Source organism: Falco cherrug, chromosome 3 (assembly GCF_023634085.1).
Source record: "Falco cherrug isolate bFalChe1 chromosome 3, bFalChe1.pri, whole genome shotgun sequence".
Taxonomy (NCBI): domain Eukaryota; kingdom Metazoa; phylum Chordata; class Aves; order Falconiformes; family Falconidae; genus Falco; species Falco cherrug.
Window position 1 is genome coordinate 93,520,696 of NC_073699.1, and position 23,552 is coordinate 93,544,247.

The 23,552-nt window shown below is 41.4% G+C and overlaps 1 protein-coding gene across 5 annotated transcripts in view; it reads right to left on the reverse strand.

Moving 5' to 3' along the window:
* Positions 1-22,738, reverse strand: part of ECI2 (enoyl-CoA delta isomerase 2) — a 34,448-nt gene extending 11,710 nt beyond the window's left edge. Inside the window, exons 1-5 of one of the 5 annotated variants that reach the window (XM_055705003.1) lie at positions 22,601-22,738; positions 8,124-8,179; positions 3,303-3,465; positions 2,189-2,287; positions 416-607 (exon numbers count right to left, since the gene is read on the reverse strand). In XM_055705003.1, coding sequence (XP_055560978.1) covers positions 416-607; positions 2,189-2,287; positions 3,303-3,465; positions 8,124-8,134 — 465 coding nt within the window. In that variant the 5' untranslated portion in view covers positions 8,135-8,179; positions 22,601-22,738. Of the gene's footprint in view, positions 1-415; positions 608-2,188; positions 2,288-3,302; positions 3,466-8,107; positions 8,180-22,009; positions 22,043-22,492; positions 22,514-22,600 lie in introns of those variants that run through there. The other 4 variants (XM_055705005.1, XM_027799259.2, XM_055705002.1 and 1 more) reach the window with 4 other exon arrangements.
* Positions 22,739-23,552: the final 814 nt, after the last annotated feature.

Genomic DNA, 23,552 nt, shown 5'->3' on the forward strand with positions numbered 1-23,552 from the left:
GGGAACTGGAAGACTATCAAGACATACACACAACAGTGCTGAGCCAAAGTAGGCTGCACACTTGCTTTGTTATACATAAGACTACAGTCAAATCTTGTATCCACAAAAAAGGCTAGCATTCCCTGCAGTCTGCCATTTTAGTTTAGTGCATCCCATTATCCTATATTAAATTTGAAAAAAACCAAGAGATACAGAAAATCCCAATCGGTAAAATTTTAGCTGAATAGTTTCATTTTGCACTGGATATTTATTCCTTAGGTTGTTATTGGAGTCAAGATACTAAGCTCTCATAGAATTCAGACCATTATGGTTTGGTCAGTTCTACTAAACCTGTAGTAACAATCTTTAAAAACTTAGTAGGTTACCCAGGAAAGAAAAAAAAAAATCATTAATCCTCCCAAGTTAATTTTTTTACCTTATGGTTGATGGCATTCTTCCTATCAGGTCGATTAAACATTATCTTTGTGATATTGTTTTTAGTGGTAACTAATATTGTTTCATAACCATCATGTCCACTCTCTTCTGGAGAAGCATCTTTCTTCTGGCCAGCAGATTCTGCAGAGACCAGACTTGAGACAAGTTCAGTATATTTCTGTCTGGCATTATCCTGTAACGAAAGGGGGAGAAAAAAAAAAAAAAAAAAAAAAAAAGAAATCACAGAAGATTATCAAAGGCTGAAATGAAAATCAGCTTGTTATGCTATTCATAAAACAGTTACTGGGCAGGGGCTGTGCTTCAGGACAAAAGAAAAAAACCCCCTCAGTTAGAAAGCATTCTAATTAGGGTGAGAATAAAGATCTGCTGTATTTAAACATTGCAGATTATACTTACAAGTCATCTGGAAAGCAGCAGCAAATGATCCACAATATAAAAGTGCTGCGATGATGACATTTATTTTGCTGAAGAGGTGCACCCATCACTAAGATTACCAGAGACACTTTTGTCTTATTCCCAGCATTTACACGTTTCTATGGATCCTTTGTTTCTGCTTTCCAGTTTGGTATTTCTCCCACAAAATATTTTATTTTAGAACATGTGTTGCTGAAAATAAGAGTGCTGAAATGGGTGCACAGCATTTTAAAATTGCTTGAAGACACTAGCTTTCATATAGCACAAACATGACGTTTAAAAGCCTGAAGAATTTTATCTTCCTATTTCTATCATAAGCAGTGATTTAAAACAATTTTAAGTTCTTGGTTGTTACAACCTATTTTCTTGAAAGGATAATATACTTTGAACAATTCTATAATGCATAATCTGTAGCATGTGAAATTGCCTATTTCCTCTCCAGTATAACTTCAAAAGCAGATTCTTTCCCTTAAGTGTGTCTTGAAGCTGCAGAGCAATCTCAAAAAACAAACAAAACAAGACACCAAACCACAGCCCAAAACCCACAAAGCAGCACAAGAATATGTTATATTCATGAAATTATGCAAGCATGTTTTCTTTTAAAAGAAAAAAAATGCAAAAAACCCCTCAAGTAGTATCTTTGACTGATCTCAAACTACTCCTGAAGGCAGGCCTAGCACAGCAGTGACACAGCTGGTTTGTAAAGCTGATGTTTCCTACATTTAACAACAGCTGAAGAAACTGCAGTAGCTATATGTGATGTCAGACTTACTACAGTCTGCATGAAAAATGAATGCTTATGTATCTGCATCTTTAATTTTCCTGTTTGCTTCACTTGAAGTAAAGACTTCTCTCAAGGTTGTGAAAGGTATTGATGTCAAGATAGAGAGAAAGAATGAGGAGAGGCTCTCAATAAACCACTTTTTTTCTAGTCTTTTAGTCAGTGGCATCAGAGGCTGCCTTTAAAAGTTACTAATATGCTGGATTAATAGATTTGTTCTTTGCTGTAAGAACCGAGAAGCTCAATCCGTCTTTCTTAAAGGGAACAGCAGAACAGAAGAGAATGTGGAACAGACTTTTTATTGGAAGTCACCACATACATTTCTTACACTGATACAAGCTGGCAGTAATAATGTAGAACTAGGCTTACACAGCACAAAAAAAATCTCCAAACACTGAGGCAGTGAAATGACTATAGAATACAATGCAAAGTATTTTGATGTCTGAAGCAGAGTTGCTCAACTAGTATGTAATATGTTTAGACACCAGCCATTCACTTACAGACCAGGCACTTCAAGGTAATCTACAAAGTATTAAGTGAAATTATAGGTAATATCACCTGAGACAAATTTCCAAGAGAATTCCATGCATCCCACTTGGCTTTCTTGACAAAGTCCAGCATACCTGGTTTTGGAGCATTGCAGGGACCTTCAGTAGCCTGAAAAGAGTGAAACAAACTTACTTAAGTTAAACATGTGATTAAAGTTCATATGTCTTGGTACAAAAGATGACAACTGTTAGGAATATTCATCTGATTAGGATACAGAATTCAGCTTTCAGACAAAAAGAACACCTAGCAGTTGGGCAGTATTCAGACATACCATGAAGTACGCAGTGTCTGGCATGTCCTAATACCTGGTGCTGAGCTTTCAGAAGCTCCTAACCAATATGAGACACTGGTTTCCAAAACATCCATGCATGTTAAGTTCTCCTATCTCAAAAATTGTGGAAGCTTTATACTTATAAAGGAAGTTAAAGACTTGTCAGCTGTGTGAACAAAGAAACCATGACATAGGACCAATTTAATAAAGTTGGACATACGACAAGCAAGGGCATTGGACCAGTTGAACTGCAAGAGTCTGAGCTATCCTGAAGTATTCTATGAGCAGTTTTCCTCAAGAAGAGTACACTATCAGAAAGAACTATTTCAAGGAGGAGGCAGGAAAGAAAGAATACATTTATAAGCTCATTATTATTAATTAGTAAAACTACCTGGAATAGGCTGAAAGATCAACTGACAGACCAAAAGACGCCAGAAATCAACCTTCAAACATCAACACTGTTATATTATAGGCCCAGCTGACCAATTGTAGATACAACAAATTTAAGAGAAAGCATGCAGCATACACCTTTTTTCCTAGGCATAAGCCATGTTCCAGAGCTGCATTAATATATGCTATATTATATGGAAGGCATCACAGCGGATGTAATTTGGCTTTATTTCTTTGAATAATGGTTTCTAGTCCAAGAATGATTTGTAAGGTAAAACAGGTTTGGCTTCCCTCAAAATTCAGGCAGAGTTTGAGGGGCTGGCATTTCAAGAACAGAATTTGAGCCTCTGAAGAAATTAAGACACAATACATTTGAACAACCCCTGTTTTAAGTAAATATTTAACATGTCCATCCCCTCAGATTACAAATGCTCCCTACAAAATAAAACAAGTCAAGCCTACCTGTTTAAACAGAGCATAGAGCTTCAACTTAGTTTCATTCCCAGGATCCTTTTTCAAAAGCTTCAGCTGTTCTTGAGCCTTTTCAAAATCTTTCTGGCTGACTTGCATGGTGGCTGCAGTCATGTGCAGGTGAACTGCTGAAATGCTAACAGCTTGTGCTTGCCTGTTAGTAAGTGGGGAAAAAAAATCTGATTACTTAGCTTTTGTGTAAGAGTAGAGAAGAAACAAATATGCCGCTTTTTAAGACATATACAGTACACGTAAAATATTAAATATTTGTACCTGCACTGATCAAAACAACAACAACAAAAAGCAAGGTGCTAAAAGTTACAAGAAAGTTGCGTTAGAAGTTTGCTTTAGCTGCAACATAATTAACCTTTGGAGAACATGACATTATCTCCATGTAATACGTAAAGTGTGAGGTTTAATGCTGCCAGATGACAAACTATGCAGTAATATACCAGACAATTGTACACAGACCACTAAATGGCAGTAGTGGTAAACTAATGTTTTACTGTTTCTGGAATAAAGCAAAGCCCTACATGTTGTGTCCATGACAAAGTATGAAACACAACATTTCTATTAATGGTTCAAATCTCATCCCCCTATATTTGGCACTGGTGAGGCTACACCTTGAACGCTGTGGTCAGTTTTGGGTCCCTCACTACATGAAAGACATTGAGATGTTTGAGTATGTCCAGAGAAGGGCAACGAAGCTGGTGAAGGGCCTGGAACACAAATCCTGTGAGGAGCAACTGAGGGAACTGGGGTCATTTAGTCTGGAGAAAAGGAGGCTGTAGCAAAGTAGGTGACGGCCTCTCTTCCCAAGCAACAAGTGACAGGACAAGGGGAAATGGCCTCAAGTTGTGCCAGGGAAGGTTTAGATTGGATATTAGGAAAAATTCTTCACTGAAAGGGTCTTCAAGCACTAGAGCAGGCTGCCCTGGGAGGTGGTTGAGTCACCGGCCCTGGAGGTACTTAAAAGGCATGTAGATGGGCTGCTTAGGGACATGGTTTAGTGGTGGACTTGGCAGTGTTAAGTTTATGGTTGGACTTGATGATCTTAAAGGTCTTTTCAAACCTAAATGATTCTATGATTAACAATCCGTTATGTCTGTGAATTAAAATGAGTATGTAGCTCATCTTTTTTGTGATCTTTTCAAGTCTGCGTGAATCTGAATCAGGGCAGTATAAGAAAAGACTAATTTCAAAATGTACTTTGCAAAAGGACTGGCTGTAAAAAAGCCTGTAGACCCTTCAAGAAAAGAGCTGGTCAAAATATTCTGGCAGAAGAACCTTCCACCAGAAAAAAAGGTAATTCCATTTAAAAAAAAAAACAAAAAACACCCCCCCAAAAAAATAAAAAACCCCACCCCAAACTCCAGTCCAAAACCCCAAGCCTAACCCTACTCTATAATGCTTTGTAAAAGCAGGTTTACTTCAACAGTTTGGAATGAAAAGCCAAGAAATCTAATAATTTTGTCTTGCTTCACCAGGGCAAAAGCATGTTGTCTCAGATTTGTTTGGTGAAATTGCAATATACGTTAAGCATTTTTAAAATGTTGGCAGTTTATGTATCAGTGTTCCTTCTTTATTTGAGTAAAAAGAGAACAAAACCCCCCCAACTTTCCTCATTCTAACTTAGACACAACTGTCATGTTAGAACATCACATATAATAGGTTTCATATGCAGTCACATTTGAAAAATTAATAATCTGAAATGCAGACTTATACAATACTTAATCATTAATTCTATCTGTTAACATTTCAGTTACAGAACCGTCATTTAAAAATCATACCTAACATGAGAATTCTACCTTTTTACACACACCTGATGAAACTTGTAGAGAAATTCTACTGCTTCCTTCGAAGACATCCTCATTGCTCTTATTTCTTAAATAAAATTTATTTTCTGTTGCAAGCCTAAAAGCTGTAGGCAGGAGGTGTGAAGAACGCCAACTGTTTCCAATTATTCTTATTACTATTTCATTTCATGCAGACAGAAGGTTTTAGTTGTCTTGTAAAAATGTTTGTAAGATCTATTGGTTTTGTGTCCCATTATAGCCCCTTCTGCCTTAATAAATCTAAGTTCCTGGTGTTTTGGAGCTACCGAGTTTGAATGACAGACATGGAAAGAATATTTTCTGTTATACACAGAAATGCTTTCAAAAAGAAAGAATTCCAGAATCTGCTTCAAAATCTTATGCTAATAAAAAGAAATTATCTGAACAATAAAAAATGGGATAGGCTATCAAAAAAGGCTGCAGGAACACAGTATTTTTACTTAAATTGATCAGCTGTGGGCCTTTATTAACAGCAGTGCACCCAGACGAACACCAGTTAACCATCTGCCAGTTTAACCAACATTCAAACTTGATGTGTTCAGAAGACTGTCAGAATTTAACAAGTTTATCCCTTAACCAACTGGGAGGTGATTTAGCCAACTTGTGGACTTCACCCCCAGCATCAATAGAAGACCTTTGACAGGAAAAAGCATACCTAAACAGATACAAGTTTTTTTTAATACTGAGTTTCTTCAATTAGTCTGTCCAGGAGTCACAGAACATGATGCTCACTTTCAGATCCTATCCCCAAATGTGTTTTTAAAGTCACATTTACACGAAGAAGAAAATGAGAGTGCAGGAAGAAGAGTAGTGGTTTCTTTTTTTGTTTTTCTTCCTCCTCCTCCCAATTTGCTGGCCACCTTTGGAACTATTTGAACACCGTTGTTCCCAGAACGATTCATGTATCTGGTACATTTTATTTTTTTTTTGTCAGTCTAGGCAGTGACTATAGTGAAGCAGATTCAATGTTTAAAATGAGAGATTTGGGTTTACACCATGTTTGACAATCTGGACTTCACTCCATCTTGGCTATGGTCAATATTATAAAAGAGATTCTTAAAACCTATTTATATACGATTTGATAGTGACCATAAATTAACAAGAGTTGAGGATGGGCAGCTGGGGAGAGAGGGATGGCATAGCAGCCAGTCTGAAGGTGTGTAGGCACATATATTCACAGTTAAGGGGTTTTTAGCATTTCGCAGGTCACAAGTTCTCTTCCTTATTAAGGATGCAAAGTGGCCAAGTTAGAAGAGGATGAGAAAACAATTAAATGAACAACAAAAAAAATCTGGCTGGGAAAAAGTGCAATGATCTTTCAATAAGTCCAGACTCAGCAACTTTCCTTTGCTGTTCAATTACACCCAATTTTACTTCTTAGTTAACTATTTTACCCAAACAGTTTGTACCTATCCACTCTAAATACTCCGTCTGTCATCCTTCTCCTCCTTACCTATTGATTTGCAACAGGAGATTGTGCAACTTAACTATTTATTAAAGTCTGGTTATAAGAAAGGCCTCTTTTCTTTAGTTCTTCCTTGCTGCTTGTAGCTCAGTTCTCTGCAGGATATTGGTGATTCACTCCTTTCTCTCTGACTTCTGATCTCTAGAGGACATTCACTATACATCAGTGATGATCACTAATTCTCAACATGCTAAGGCTAAGCTGACTGCTACTGTTTCTCTACTAAAATAACCAATGATGACAATGCAAAGGAAATATCAAGTTATTTCACACTTTATTCATATTGGGCAGGACCTTGCCCTTCAGAGCAATACAAGAATAGCAGGAACAGAGATCCTTGACCCTCAAGTAGATCACAGAGTGATGAGGAGATGACTTGCCACCTGGCAGCATACAAAACAGCACTGCCATCTCTTGAGACTACACGGTGATACCATGCCACAATCCCAGAGACCGATGAGCAGGAGAGGCTGTGGTAGCACACTACAAGGATGACTTGCTCCCTCCACCTGCTGTTCCTTTGCTGTGACGCTGAATCCTTCTTACTCCCTCACTGAGCAAATCCATGCCCCATTTTAACAGCCTCACTGAAATACTTTGCCAAAACCACACAAAGCAGGCAGAAAGGCTAGAACCTGACCTGCAGACTACCAGTGTCAAACCTGCACTTGTTTCAATCCAAGCAGAAAAAGAGGCCTAGGAAAGGCAATCAAAACCCCCTCCATATTCCCCCTTCTCATCTACTCGCTGCAACAAAGCTAAATTATTTCCTTCACAAAGTTTCCTCTTTTTTGCCCTGTGCCCTATGGGCAATTAGCTGCCACTGCCTCACTGCTACAAATGGGTGCTGTACTAGCACCCATGGGAGAGTGGTGAGGGCCCAGCAACCTTCCCTGGGTAGGTAAAAAGCCAAATCCCATCAGAAAGAGAGAAGCAAGAGGAGTCACAACTTGGCAGAGCAGCCAGAGTCCACGACAAATGCCTGTGCACTCCTGCAAGATCATTCACTGGGTACTTCACAAGTTGTACACTCTGAAAAAAGAAATAAATCCTGGGCATCACTGCCTGAACCTGAAACATCCAGGCTGACAATCATTTCATATTTATGCTTCAGACACCTCTTTGTTGCCATTCAGTCATTCAGGATATCTTGCAAACCCGCCATTCATCCTATTCACTCTACCTGTTCACATAAGCATCTCTTATTCTGATAAATATTCAGACATGGCTTTTAATTAAGACATTAAAAGTCAATTATACGGAAGACAGTTTCTCACTGTTTATACGATTAGCAAAGACTACAAAGCCTGTTCAAAGACAGGGACTCTCATTACCATGTAGTTCCATCACTTACATAAGGACTTTTATAGAGTTAAAAATGGCAACTTTCTGTAAAATGCTGGCTGCTCACTTTTAAAGCAACTTAGCAGTTTCCTCATTAAGACTAAACAGAAGCCAAAAGATCTCTTTGCACAGGAAACATCAGACATGCTCACCAAAAGAGAGGGATACCTGAAATCCATCTTCCATTTACTTAATAAAGGTTTTCTTTTAAACGTTAGTAGATCCTGGGGAAATAAAGCACAGACAAAAGCAGTTAAAAATCCTATTAGGATTAAAAGCAGCGGGGTGGTGCTAGAAACATGGGTTTAAAACTCCTGACAAAACTGGATGGGAAGTGCTTATTTCACATTATTGTAACTAGCTTTAGAGAGACAAGGAAGAAAAAGAACAGGAAGTGTTGCCAGACAGAAGCAAGCAGTAAATTGAACTGTCATTTGGATGAATCCTGGGACTTAATAGGAGATGCAGTATCTTTTATGCATTATGTGTAATACTTCAGATAACACATATGACATATCTTCTTTGCCATGATCTCCATCTCAAGGTGCTGTGATGTTTTGCACTGCTCTTTCCACACATTCCTCATGCAGAACAGTGAGCAGCATGGTAGCTGCCCCCTTGTTTCAGAGACACCTTGCCATTTCAGAGACGTTTTTTCATCTTAAGAGAAAATTAAACAAAATGCTGATTTTCTGCTGCTACTGTAGAAAGAGTTGTATGGGTGGCTGGTTTGTTGTTTTGTTGGGTTTTGTTTTTTTTTTTTAGTTAGGATACAAAGCAATCAATTCCCACAAACCTCAACACACCAAGTGTTTGGTTATAAACTGAAACAAGCTTCTGATTACATGCCTCTCCAGAGTCCCTCCAAAGAAGAGGCAGCACACATTGCCCAGCACAGCCCAGCCCATCACTGTTTCTGAGTCACCAGCCAGAGCTTCAGCTCTTCTACAAAGTTCCCAAGCACTTCACCTGGTCTGCTCCAGCACCAGCAACCACTGCTCTGAGCAGCTGCTGCAAAGTCAAGCAGGGGAGCAACCACATGAAACGTCCCCACTCTCTGTCCTCCTGCTGTTGGGACAGAGATCCACAGTGAAGAACCTACGAGCCCTCCCTAGCAAGGTGACCAGGGTAGTCCTTGCCTGCTGGCACCTGGCCATGGAATATTCCTGCTCCAAGCAGAGCCTCAGGCTTCAGTCCCCCTCTTCCAACAGCACTTCTCCTACTTTGATCCTCCCTCAAAATTATCCTAATTTTTCTCCCCAGAGAAAAAAAAAGGGACCTGGAAAAGGAATAGCCTTTGATCATCAGTTCAGCTACCTCAAGGGATGCTGGAGCAGAGCTGGTGGGAAAGGCTGCCACCATTGGTAACTGCAGCAACTGTTAGGAAACCAGGCACGTGAAGGGAATAGAAACCAGTACTTAAAATGTAACCATGAGAAAATAAGTGGACCATCTGCAAAAAGAAATTCAACCCAACACACCAACTCCTCTTATTCTTCCCTCCAAGACTTCGTATCAGAATCTCTAAAAAGATTTAAAAAGGAAGATTGATAACCAAATAATGACAATGAGCAAAGCATTAGCAGTACCATGATTTTATAGCTTTCTTGGTAACTGGGAAACTAATGTTACCATTTTCCATATCCACTTGCAGTATTTTCTGTGTGCAATTAAATTTAAAAGTTGTACTTCACTTTATTTTGCTGAACAAGAGGAAGCTACTGTCTATGATGTTAACATAAAAATCATTAGAAATTTTAATTGGCAGGTTGCCCACGTCACCATTCATCATGCCATTTTTTATATACTACAGACTCCAAACAGATATTTACCTACATAATAATGTAAAATTCAGGATTCATAGATTTTATATAGCCTGAACACTTACACAGCAATATAAGAGCTTTCCCCAGGCAGCTGAAGATGGAAAGGGCTAATGTCAAATTTCTACCATACCTCTCAGTCCTCCAGTTATTCTCTCCACACAAGCTACCTAGAGCTGAGCTGGGAAAAGAAGAGGCACCTGATAGTGCCAAACAAACTGAGCAGCTTGTGGTGTGTTAGAAGCAATCGTTCCTCCTTTGCTGTTAGAGGGGGAGAAAAAAAAAAAAAAAAAAAAAAAAAAAGCAGTATGTAGGGGGTGGATGTTTAATCAATACAGAAAATCTGGGCAGAGGTTCTTCTGGCTGCAGAAGCAAAGCAACCTTCTCTTTCTTTAGGCCATCCTGTTACCAGCTCCTCCCAAAGAACTTTAGGTCATTTGACTATATGTACTATTTCTTTTCATATACTCTTTTCAGGCTGTTTCTGGTATTGCATTTCCTCTCCCTGCAGAATTATTGTCTTTTATGAGTCTCTATCAAATGAATATGACATAACATCTTTTCAGACTTCTAGGTGGAAAGCTGTATCCCTATAACTTATGCAGGCAGACTTGCTTACAAATAGGAGTTCTGTACTAGGCAGACAGTATCATACTAAAAAACCTCAGCTTGACAGTTTTTGTACTAATAAAGTCCAATTACTTCAGCTGTTAATTTCTAGTCCTGTCCTTCCAAGTTTCTCCTCTTATACTGGAAAATGTGGAGTATCCATATCTGACACAAACATCTTCCTTTGCAACTTCTGTCATCCTGAGAAAGCTTACACCTCCTTCCACAACCATCTCATGTGAAAACTTCCAGTTTCCCTCATTTGTATGCACCTCTTTAAAGATTCCTTGCCATTAATTAAAACAAAAACAATTCAGAACACAGGCAGATGGAATTCAATCTTCATTCAGAAGACGGATAAGCAGAGACCGCCTCTAAGAATTTTTGCCTCCTCAAAATTTCGTAACTGGTACATTTCCTACTATCTAGCAACTACAAAAGATGGAAACAGCTAAATAATTGAGTTGCTCCCTTTGAGTTAAAACCAAAACCCCACACTTTTCATGACAGCAACTGTAATAGCTTACAATCAACAAGTTAACTAACTTGCAGCAAGTGTTGCAAGCAAAGCAGTCTGTACTGTCCCACACAAGTTCACAGGTTCACTCTGTTAAGCCCTGCATTGCTATCACCTGCTAACATGCACTACAGCAGTAGGTTAGTAGTTGTCCAAATTAGTAGGTTGCAGTAGGTTAGCAGTAGGTTAACAGCAGCTTAGCAGCCAGAGTAGTTTTATTTCTTTGTGCAGCAAGAACCAATCCACACATTCGTTTGATAAAGCAATGCTACTGTTCACCAGGCTCCTGCAGAGATCTATTGGAACAAGTGCATCACCTCTTAGAGCAAACACCAGCAGCCTAAGAAAGTTTCATCAGCACCAAGTTAATTCTCTAGAAATAAATGCATTTAGCTCACTTGGGGAAATACAAAGTTTTATTAACCATGATGATAACATGGAACTGTTGATGACTCAGTAGACAGAAGTCCAGTTTTCCTAAAAACGCCACGCAAAGCAAAACAACAAAAAAAACCCCAAACCATAAGAAAACAACCATCCCTCCCTGTTCTACCAGCACAGTTCCTGGCAGTACCCCATTATACTGTGGCTAGTGTGGAGTAACTAAAATGTATTGCTATCAGGTAATAGGAATGTTCTGCTATTTCCAATATATCTAGCTAGCAAAAAGGATCAGTGCAAATACTCTATAACCAATTTACTTACTGGTACTTTAATAAACAAAGAAATGAAAGTCAAATGATTTCCTCCATTACATTAGAACACTTCAATAGTTGTTCTAAACACAAGTTTGGTCTACAAAACCTTATCAGCTTTTACTATTTTACACTCCTACACTGTTTTGACATATAAAAGCTAGAGGATAATGATGTGTCTGTTGGCAAACTGAAGTGCTGAATCACTGTTTGTTTAGTGTAAGTGGCTCAGCTGTGCTTGATAGGGCTTTTTTCAGTATTAAAGAATAGCTAAGAATCAAAGATCTAGATTACCATTCACTGAGCTCTGAAATGGTCTGCTCTTTGTGCTCTATACAGGCACAGTTAATATTCTCTCATCACAGCTGCTGGGAAGAAAGTCGGGATCATCTCCTAAAATCTCTGCAAGAGCTCTCTCTTCCCAGCACACTTAACTGGTCATGGTGAATGACTAAAGCACAAAAGAATTTCCTGTACATCCTCAGTCTGTTTAAGACATCTCCACAAGCAGGAAGATTTACAGACAGGTATCCTCTGAAACACATTTGAAAGTTAGAAACATGAATGTTAGCAGAAAAATATAGAGCTATGATACTCATACATGTGACATTTGCTGAGAATTGCTCAAAGATTATTGTAGCATTTGGAGAGCAACAAACTCAAATAGGTTCTTTATGCATCCTTATCCAAGGTGACTTTAACAAAATAGTTATGAACAAGTACTCAAAATAATTTTGCTGCTAATGGAGAAAGGAAAGAGCCATTTTTATTTGGCTTCCAGGGACAAATCTTGACTGTACGGAGAACAAGAGTGTACACTTTGATGTTAAGAGGTTTTGCCAAGGTACGTAGGTTTCTGACAAGGATGTAACGAGCTGCTGGAGTTCCCATCCACATTAGAAAATCCACCGACACTCCTGCTAGTTCAGCTGAGCCAGTGAAAGATGAAAAGCAATTTGTCTGAATCTTAGTTTCTCTCCTGAATCCATGATGCCTAGATACAATGGGGATGGACACAAAGAATACTGAAGAAGCTGTACGACAATAATGAAGCAGTATTTGTCAATGGCTTATCCTGTCCAAATCCAGAATTCTTTCAGATAATTTAAACAAATCAGGTCTAAACACAAAGTAGCACACTACTCTTGGCTTTGGCACTATTTCCAGCACCCACAACCAGACAAACCTACTGGTGTCCTGTAAAGACCTGGACCAATTTACTCATAAATCTGATGATTTGGGTTCAGAGCTGAAGTTCTCACATACGTGGAAGACTTGCAAGTACCTTTCTGTCACAGCAAAATTTACATCTGCTCTATGAATAACAATTTTACTGAAGTTTTATCAATTTCCAACTGATAACTTTCTCTTTAGATACCCTCTATAACACACCTTGCTCTTAGTTTTATCACAGAACCAGGTAAGTTTGTAGGTGTGACACAATATACAAAATACACCACTGAACATCTGTCACTTTTAGAATTGGAAGTTAGACACGTTCCAAGGAATTTCAAGTCATGACTTACTAAAAACACTGTAAACACTTAAATTATAGCATTTAGAACACTACACCTATAGCAGCTGCTCCCAATACAGAGGTCAGAGGCTCACATTGCATCATGGCAGTTATTAGTGGGGAAGCAACATGTACAGAGGCATATTGGCTTCTGTCATCATTGTACAGATTATGAAGAACTATTGGTCTGGGAAAGTGGCTGACAACCCAAATAACTCGAAAGTTCTTCCCCAGAATAAAAGTGTGTTTAATATGTCATCTTACTGGCAATTAAGGAGAACAACGTAAAGCCAACCAGAAAGATTCTTTTGTTTTAGGAACAGGCTTGCTGTAGTGATGTTTTTGAAACAGCAAGCATTTTACAAGTACATTTATCATGGTATAAAATAATAGAGTAAAGTTTTTATTTCAAATTTTCTTTGTGTTTTAATTGTTGGCCTCTAAGGACCAAAGTATTCAAGAATTACTGGGGATTCTACAAGTTACATATCACTTATACCATATTGTCAGAATAAATATTATCAGAACACTTTACTAGAAAAACAGTAGCCACTTTTTTTTTTGGAGGGCCAAACAGTCAGCAAAGAATCCATACAACACACAATCTAATCCTCAAGAAATCATTTTAATTATATATATTTATTTTTATATATTTTATATATATTTATTTATATATACGTATTTATTATATATATATTACCAATTAAGAATGGAATCACCCTACTCAGCACTGGTGAGGCCACACCTGGATTACTGTCTCCAGTTCTAAGCTCCCCAGAATAAGAGACTCATGGGCATACTGGAAAGAGTCCAGCGAAGGGCCACAAAGATGATCACAGGACTGGAGAACCTCACATATAAAGAGAGGCTGAGAAAGCTGGGACTGTTCAGCCTACAGAACAGGCTCAGGGCAATCTTATTAACGTATATAAATATTCAAAGTATAAAGAATATAAGGGTATAGTGAGTGAGCCTCTTCTCGGTGGTGCCCAGTGACAAGACCAGAGGCAATGGGCACAAACCGGAACACAGGGGGTTCCCTCTGAACATCAGGGAACACTTTCTTACTGTGAGGGTGACCGAGCATTGGCACAGGTTGCCCAGGGAGGTGATGAGTCTCCATCCTTGGAGATATTAAACCACTGTCCATACATGGTCCTGGGCAACCAGCTCAAGGTGGCGTTTGGTGCCTGAGCAGGGGGGGTTGGACCACGCAACCTCCTGAGGTCCCTTTTCAACCTCAACCAGTCTGTGATTATGTGAAGAACACACACATTTAACCTGCTAGCTATACTGAAGCAGTACAACTGGCCCACGGACTTTTACAGTTCATAACTAGACTCGACTTTGAAGCTATAGCTCTTTAGCCTTCATATGAAAGCCTTCAGAGTCTGTTTGAGGGGAGGAATCTGAATGACCTGTTCTAGGACACTCAGAAAATAGGAAGACTACAATTGCTATTAAACTGCGACTGTTTAAATTCTCAGCTGGCAGGTTCACTCTAAGTCAATCTACATTCAAGGACAAAGACAGTACTGAGATTAATGTACACATCCAATCTTTGTAGCCAGCAAGTCTAATCATGAAGATCAATCTGCAGGCTCATGACAAGAAAAAAAAAAATCCTGACTGTAAATTAGTAAAGATCTTTCACAGAGCAAAGGACACTATCTACTCCTTGAAATGGTAACACTTGCTAAAAGCCAAGTTCTCCCCTCTGCCATTGCTCAATCACAGACTACGCTGGGACGAAGGGCAGGTACACACAGCCTCTGCCACAAGGAAAGAGGTTTATCTACAAGCTATCCTAGCTACAGATAAAACATGTGAAATATCAAGAATTACACTAGGACCTAAAGGGACAACTCCTGTGTGGCATCCTTCTCCAACCTAAGCTTATTTTTGGCAGAGCAATAAGATTACCAGGAGGAAAAACCACAAAAATGCCCAGCAAAAAAAGCGGGCTCTGGTGCAACAGAACATGACACTGTGAGCAGGTTAAAAGGACTCTACCATATTTAGATAGGAGGAGCTTTTCGTTCTGAGGGCTTTTTGTTTGGTTTTAAACATGGCTTTTCACTACCACGGTCAAAAAGCTAGCATGAACTATGTCATCAGATAGCACTCAGGGTAACATCGTGTTTACTTCTTTCTAAACCAACAAACACAGTGATAAATTTCCATTTAGTCTTCGATTAAAATAGACTTCATTCCCTGACTGGATCATAGAAGTCTCCTCTTGGATTACTCCACTTTATCAGAAAAAAGGTAGCTTTCATACACACAGCAAAACAACAACGTAACAAAACATTACACAGTGATCTCTGGATTTCAGCACAAATTATATCTGTCTACCTACTGAATTTACTGCTATCTACTGCTGTTATCCTTTCTGCAGGCGTTCAGGTGAACATGAAAAATTGGTACCTTATGAACAAAATAATGCAGTTATTAGCTCACTGATAATGCTTATGGTTTGATTTCTGTGGCTGGCTAACCTGCAGCTCTTAATGCTGCTTGTACTAAAAGCACTAGCTGATAAAATACTATTCTGACAATTGTAAGAGTGATTTTTTTTCTTTAGTATCATTGCTTTCAGTGATAAAAGACTACAGCCAGGATAATTTACAAAACAGGATGTTGGCAAGTTATCAAGTCGCTATGTGTTGATCACTGCCAGACCTCTCCAAAGCCAAAGAGCACCACTTTATTCAGTAACTTAAAGCCTGAGTTTTGATGGAAGGAAGAAGCCTTAACCAGAACCCATTCGAAGAGAGCTTTTGCTTCCTCTTTTCTGCTGGAGTATCTAGTACTGACTTGCCTGGCAACAGTTTCTGATTCTTTGAAATAAAGGACAGTTTAACAAGACCTTTCAAATCTTAGCTCACAGTTTTTGCTTTTTACTGATTACAGACTAAATTCTATTACACTGAACTTCAAGGGAACCTGAAAAATGTCATGGTAATCAGTGAACTCATCACAATAGAAAGGCTCAATCATTTACTACATCAGAATAATAAACATCCAGTCTGAACTGAGTAGCAGTATATGATAGTTTTAGGTAGATTATTTAAATTATTATTTTAAAATAGAACAGTCATGAAATAGGAAAAAAATCACAAATATTCTTATGCTGAATCACAGAATGATCAGGGTTGGAAGGGACCTCTGGAGATTACCTAGTCCAACACCCTGCTAAAGCAGGTTTTCCTAGAGCAGGTTGCACAGAGTTGCATCCACGTGGGTTTTGAAGGTCTCCAGCGAAGGAGACTCCACAGCCTCTTTAGGCAGAATACAACAATAAATGGAAAAAAAAGAAGAGGCTGACATTAACTGCTTCACTCTCCTGTACATGTTCACTCCAACAAGGGTAACTACAAGTGAAACCTCTGGGGTCTACTCTAGCATTACTATAAATGGAGGTTACTTGTAAACAAGGTTCATTACAGTGAATTAAGTCTGCATCTCAAGCCCAGGTAGGAAGACATGGTTTGCACTATGAATTCTGAATTCCTGACATTCAAGTGTCTTTCGTTGCTTCAAACATGCAACATTCCAGAAATGTGGCTAGAAATAAACAGACGAATTTCCATCCTAATGAGGACCGCTTGCTTGCTTGCTCTCCTAGCTAGATCGTAGTTGCAGACACAACATAATCTGCTCAGGGGGAGAAGTACATGGGAAGAGAGCAATAAGTAGCTTCTTCAAACGGTACTATCCAAAGACAGTACCTTCTACCCTAGCAAAAACTCAAAATTAATTTCTAGCACCATAATAAAAAGACCACAAACCAAACATTTGTAAAAGTATTTATATTCTCCTCGAGAAACTTGTAACTTAACTTCTGCTGGGGAAAGAAATCTTAAAAAGCAAGGGCAGAAAGAAACTGTGTGGCTCATCAAGTGGGAGCTACCGGAGAGCCCACTTTGGAGAGGATGGCTGTTCAAGCCTAGCAAAATTCAACAATGAACAGTTAACCACCACCTTATTTGCATTCACATTATCAGATTCTTTTGAACTCCACAGCAAAGCTGCTGCAGAACCACCTAGAGATCACTGAATTCAGCAGGCAAAGCTGACAAGGTTCCACTGGCTTCTATGATCAGCTGCTTCAAAGCACATGAACTACAACAGAAAGCTCTGTTCCATGCCAATCCATCTTCAAGGCTTCCAGACATTAGCTGTGAACTGTCAGATCCAGCTCCACTACATACAGTTGGTGAGCTTGCTGCTCTGGATTTTGTTTTGTTGGTTTTAACTGCTGTGTGTATTGCTGCTCAAAACGGTTTAAGGTGGTGTTTAAATAAGGACATATGTTTATTAAAATGCTTTTCTGGACAACTGTTCAATCATTTCACCACTACCTTTTGTCTTTTAAGTTGTATTGGTCAAACAGGATGTAGTAACTCATGCAATTAATGTTAGCCAATTTGCAAGAAAAAGCAGCCCATTAAGAGATTTGTTCCTTTTCCATTGACTAGTTTGCCTCAGTATTCAAAGGACAGTGGATGAGTTTAATGGCTCTGTGGAAAAAGAGAAATTCAAGATTAATTGGTGGTATGAATACCATTTCTGAAAGACTATGAAAATTACCTTACAGTCACGATGTTCAGGGAGGCTCATTTTACCACTATTTTGAAAAAAGTTACTGCAAAAGTCAAAATAGGCAAGATTTCAAGAAAGAATATGAGGTGAGTTTTTAATATTTTTTTAATATGAAATTATTACAACTTAAAAAGGTAAAGGAAATGTGACAAGCTGTCTAAACTTTTTATTGACCTGCACCAAGACAGAAAAGACTAAAAAGAAAGAAAAAAGAAAAGGTTCAAAATCAAGGCAGTTATGTGCTCTGCTTGCTTTTCTGGTGATCAGGCAAGATCAGTGGTTCACAGTCAAGGCTGGGCAAGACAACCTGGCTCACAAACTAACTAGAACTAGAGGCTTGACCTACCCAAGGGAAGTTTGAAAAAATAAGCACAATTAACTTGAGCAGGAGGAGCACAGCAGAGTACCTGCGACTGACAGAATCCAGCATAAGCCAAGGAGAGCTGATAAATAAAAGCCTGTCACAGAAAAGGAAATGTTGGCTGGCTGATAGGAATAGCAAACAGCTGAGCAAGGCAAGCTAGTGCAGCCTGAGACACAGCATCAAGAGGCATGACTTAAGAGACATGAAAACCAAAACACAAGAGCGCATGTTAAGACAGCGAGTAAAAAGCGTACTCCACAGTGCCTCCCTGGTGTAGGATCAGGGTATGCATTTTGTGCTGTGGATAAAACACAACCCTGTACATGGACACATTTCCTCTGTCAACATGTCAGGATGTGTTCCCACCCAGCTGCTAGTGAGCAGGCAAGTTGGTGGGCACATGTTCAGGAGGCTGCGGGACACCTGCTGCCTATGCCACACAAAGAGCAGAAGGGAAACCATATCCAACTCAGACAAGACGTAACATCTGGGCAAGAGTTTCAGTCATAAAAGCAACTTCTACTGTCAGCACCAGAGGTTTTGGTACGGCCCACAGAAGACCCAGGAGTGTGAGCAAACAGGGTCTTTAAGAATATAGTCTGATACATGACTTGAGAGCAACACTACAAAAATCCAGTCCTTCTCCTTGTAAAAAGGGATTGGATTAGGGGTGACAGCAAACAGCGGAGGAGAGAAGGAAAGCAGCTGCTGCAATACAGAAATAGGGCCTGGCGGCAGGAAAGTGGGTGAGAAGTGAAGATTTGCTCAGCTGGCACGAGAATATCAGAGCAAAGCTATTGAAATTTGTGTGCCCATATCCAACCACAGCTATCTGAATAGAATTGACAGAAAGGACCAGACATTTCCCAATACAGAGTTACAAGGCAGACTCCCTCTGAGGTAGATTAGCACCCTGTGGCCAAACCTGGAAAAAAGGAATGGGACAGAAGAAGGGATACCACCAAACTCACTGGTCATCTCCAGGATGACAGCAGCCTCAAAGAGATTTTACACAAGGCAAGGTTCGCATGCATTTGGGGTGTACCAACATCTGCAATTAACCCCAAATGCAGGAAAGTTTATCGCATATCTGTAGATAGGCAGGAGACAGTGTCTACATCCTTCTCACATACTAAAAACAAGCAAACAAAACCCCATGATACAGCCAACAGACTGTTAACAGCAATAAAGAAGTATCTTCAGGGAATGACCTGGAATACTGAGCCTCTTTTCACTGAGAGGCCCCAGACCATTACTGTGATGAAGCCAGAAATAATCTCTCAGCTGCAAGTGATCAGTTCTTCCTCCACCCTCAACAGAGGAGTTTCTTCCTAACAAGCACAGTTCCAGGGCAAAGACAAACACCCTGTGCCTTTTCCCAGGACCTTACATCCGACTGGCCTAGTGGAAGGGAAGGCAGAAAAGAGCTGTAAGGTCCGCAGTCAGAGACAAGAAAAGGAAGAGATGGAAGGTTTACAAAGTCCTGCTTTGCCACACATCTATCAAAGGGCCCTTGATTTAATGACCAACGCATACAACTGCTCTACCAATTAAAGGATAAGCAGTTCAGGGAGCAGGTTCAATTAATTCCCACACAGAACTAGAAAAGGGCTGCAGACACTGAATAAAGGCTGTTGCATATTGTGGTGGGACTCAACAGCACCCGAGCTCCTGTTGTGTGGGTGGGCTGTAGACATGCAGATGTCATGAGGTGATGCAGGGAAGACAAGAATAGATTTGGGACACTGCTCACGAGCCAATACAGAAGTGAACTCACACCCTTAAGACTGCTGCCTCACAAATGGAACAGCAGATACCGTAGTAAAGACAGATCTACCGCAAGCAGTAAGTATTCCAGGCACAGACAAAAGCTAACAAGGCTAAGCCAAGAGCTTAACAGAAAATTAGCAATTTTCTAATTCGCTTCATTTAAAGACCAGCACTTAATAGCACTCCTCTGAAAAAGACTCTTCCGAGATGCTGAGAAATAGAGGAGCTCATAGGGAAACTGGTCTTTGATAAGATCTGACCTCCTTTAAAGTTGCAGAGATAACTAGTAAGGAACACACGAGGATGTTAGGGTGGGACTATGTTTCTGTCAGTCTGGACCAGGTGAGCACCCTTGGACCAAGTCTCTAAGTTGTTGCCAACTCCATTCCCCTGATTTGTGCTGCCGAGCTGTCCTGGCACAAAGGAGTTGGAACCCTTCTAGATTACATAAAATTGGTAGATGTCCTAGAGCTGCTAATAAGTGTTCAGTGCTGGGATCATACTACAACTAGCCTGAAGGAAACCTCCAAACCAAGGATAGCGTGGATACAGGTTTCCCAGTAGCAAGCATTCTGCACCCAGTGGCCCAACGTGCCACAAACACAGAGCTGTGAGCCCTCTGATCTCAAACAGCTGAATGCAAAGACTGTTGGATGGGTACAGCCCCAGTAAGACTCACCTGAATGTGCATTTGTGTCAGCATCCCCCCTGTCAGCCAAATTCAAACTTGGAAAAATAACATACTGCAACAGGGCAGGACAAAAAGTGGGCATGTGGGAGAAGAGCCTATGGAACCCACTACATGTCTGAAAGGATTAGGAATGTCCTGCTTAGAAAAGAAAAAAAAATAAAACAACAAAAACTCACAACACCACCAACAAAGAGGAATTCTTGCATTCTGTCCTTATATGAGTATTCCTCTCCCAAGGATATGCCTCTCTTTTGAATTTAGATTACAAAAAAAGCTTCCTAAATTCATTGGCACAGCAAGGCTACCAGTATCTTTGATACAATTCCACTAGTATACTGCTGATATAGAAAATAAAGTCCACCTGCCTGGTGTGCCACCATTGGGAAAATGGCACCATTTTCCCGTGTTATATCTGATCATATAGTAAAAACATTAACTCATTGTTGGTTTATGATCTTATTTCACATACAGAATATTGCCACTTCAAATACATCCAACTCCACTAGCCTAATGATGTCCAGCAGGCCAGTCTTTTATGTGTTTTCCCATTCGGAACCACTTTCCCTCCCTCTTGTTGTAACAACTTAGGTATATGAAATTAATATTATCTGTAGAAGGCTTGCCTCAAGAGTTCTTTTTTTGAAATGAGGGCAGAAATCACCCTGATCACACGGTTTGCTTTCTCCTTGTTTCTTCCTGTATCTTAAGATGTTCATGTACATACTTCAAATAATTTCTCACAAAGCTTTGGGAGAAAAGTATTATGATTTAATGTACAAATAACTACGGTTTTCTGGTCAAGATGCACTCATATCTAATGGAGGTACTTGAATACCTGAGTAAAAGCATTTCACTTCTGAAAGTATGTACTATTAACAGTCAAATATGCATGTTGTTAATAACCAGAGTATCACAAGCCTTTTATCTATTGGTATGATGATGCCTGTTTCACCACTGTGTTTAGGAACCTGCTTACCAAGTACAATTAACAAACAAACACTTGCTTTTCTTTGAGTATTTAAGCTATTTTTGACAGAAAGGAAATTCTACAAACTGACATACTTTGCAATTCTTACTCAGACACAAGCAATTTTACAGCAGAATTTCCAATTTAACCACTTTCATCACAATTTCAACCCTGCAATTCCAAGTCTACTTGCAAGCCAAGCCATCCTTCCTGCCTCGCACAGCCCAGCTGATGCTGAAGGTGCACAGATGCTGCAGCACACGCTACTGCATGTGACACTATTTGAAAACAGCTTAAAAGCAGTATGTAATAAAGCCACACCACAGGAGATACTACATCGCTATTTGGAAGTTGGAGCAGTCTTAGCAAGAAACCTTAGTTAGCTGGACACAATTAAACTTGTTTTTGTGGGACTGACGAGGTAGGGGTGGAAATCCCAAGCAAGCATGGAACCACACAGTCTCCTCCACATTTTGGTACAGTTTCAGATGCCATACCTCAGGCCTAACCAACATTTCTTCGGTGGTTAAACAATTGCCTCAGGAGACAGAAAGATGAGGGTATAAGCCCTGTTTGCGGAAGGCACCCGGTGCGTGTTTCCCACTCCCACGCCGTGTTCAAACACTTCAGAGGTGGCTGGTAAGTGGAAGCGCCCCCAGCTCAAGCAGAAAGTGATCTCGCTCGTCTTAGGGTGAAGGCAACGTCTGTCCTGCGCCTTAACCCCTACGTATGGGCCACAGGGAGCGAGCTAACCCGGCTCACCAAGCGGCACGGGCGGACAGCACCCGGCCCCCGCGCCAGGCGCCGGCAGGGGGGAGATGGGGCGGCACCGGCCCGAGGTAACGGCTGGCCCTGCCGCCGGCCCTGCCGCGCTCACAGCCCCGGCCTCCCCCGCGCCCCGGCCGCTGTGAGGGGGCCCCGCAGGAGCCGGGCGGCTGCGGGAGGGGAAGGCGGCCCAGGGCCCGCCGCCGGCGGCTCACCCGGGAGTGCGGCGGGCAGACGGCGGCTCGCAGAGCGGTCCCTCCCCAGGGCAGGACGGCGCCGGGTCTCCTAGCCGCTGGGACGGCGCGCGGGCGATCGGGGCTCACCTGATTTCGCGGAGCGGCCGCCAGCACAACCTCCGAGCGAAGGTCAGCGCCGGGGCCGCCATGATACGGGGAGCGAGGGCGGGAGGAGGAGGAGACGGCAAACTCCGCCCCGCCGGAGCCGCCGCGCCCTGGGGTGAGGCGGTGGCCGCCGCCCACTGCCGCCCCGGGGAGGTCACTGCGGGCGGTGCCGCGGGGCGGCCGGGGCGGGAGCTGTGACGCGGTGGCGCGGTCGGGGCCGGGCGGTGCGCCTGCTCTCGGTTCGCGGCGGGACGCCCCGCTGGGAGCCGCACGCCGGGAAGCGGGCTGTGGGGTCAGGAACGTGGCTGTCGTGCGAGTGGCCGGCTAGCCACGGCCGCCGGGGGGGGGTGCGGAAAACGAACGGAGGTGAAGCCAGAACCCCTCCGTGGGGAGAAGCCGTGGGCTGAGCTCAGCCCCCCCGAGGCGCCTGGTAGCGGACGTCACGTTGTTAGTCAGGGCCGTTACTTGGTGGTCTGTCTGTTTGTGCATGCTGCGTAGGTCTGTAACATGTTCGCGTTGTTGTTGTTCCACACGGAGCACCTGGCGGGCAGCTGGGCAGCCCCGCGGCCGTTACCTCAGCGGGGTGGGCGGTGGGTAAAGGCGCGATAAACGCCAGCGTCTGCCCCGGCTAACCTCAAAAATACCGCTCTTTACTGGTAAGCTCGTGCTCTTTCAGCTTCAGCTCCTGAGGGTGTATTTCATTTCTCCTTGCCGATACTTCTGCCCTGTGAAATTCGGTTAGGTGCTGGGAAGACCTTCACGATTTGAATGCTCTGCTCTGTCAGTCTCCTTTCAAAACGCATCCAATAAAATCACCTTCTAATCCTCGTTTGGTGGGGTTTTTTTTTTCCCCTGACCAAAAGTAAATACATTTAAGACTTTGAGTTCTCCCTCAAGGATAAATCTCTCAAATGTGGGGTTCGCCTTTCCGTAC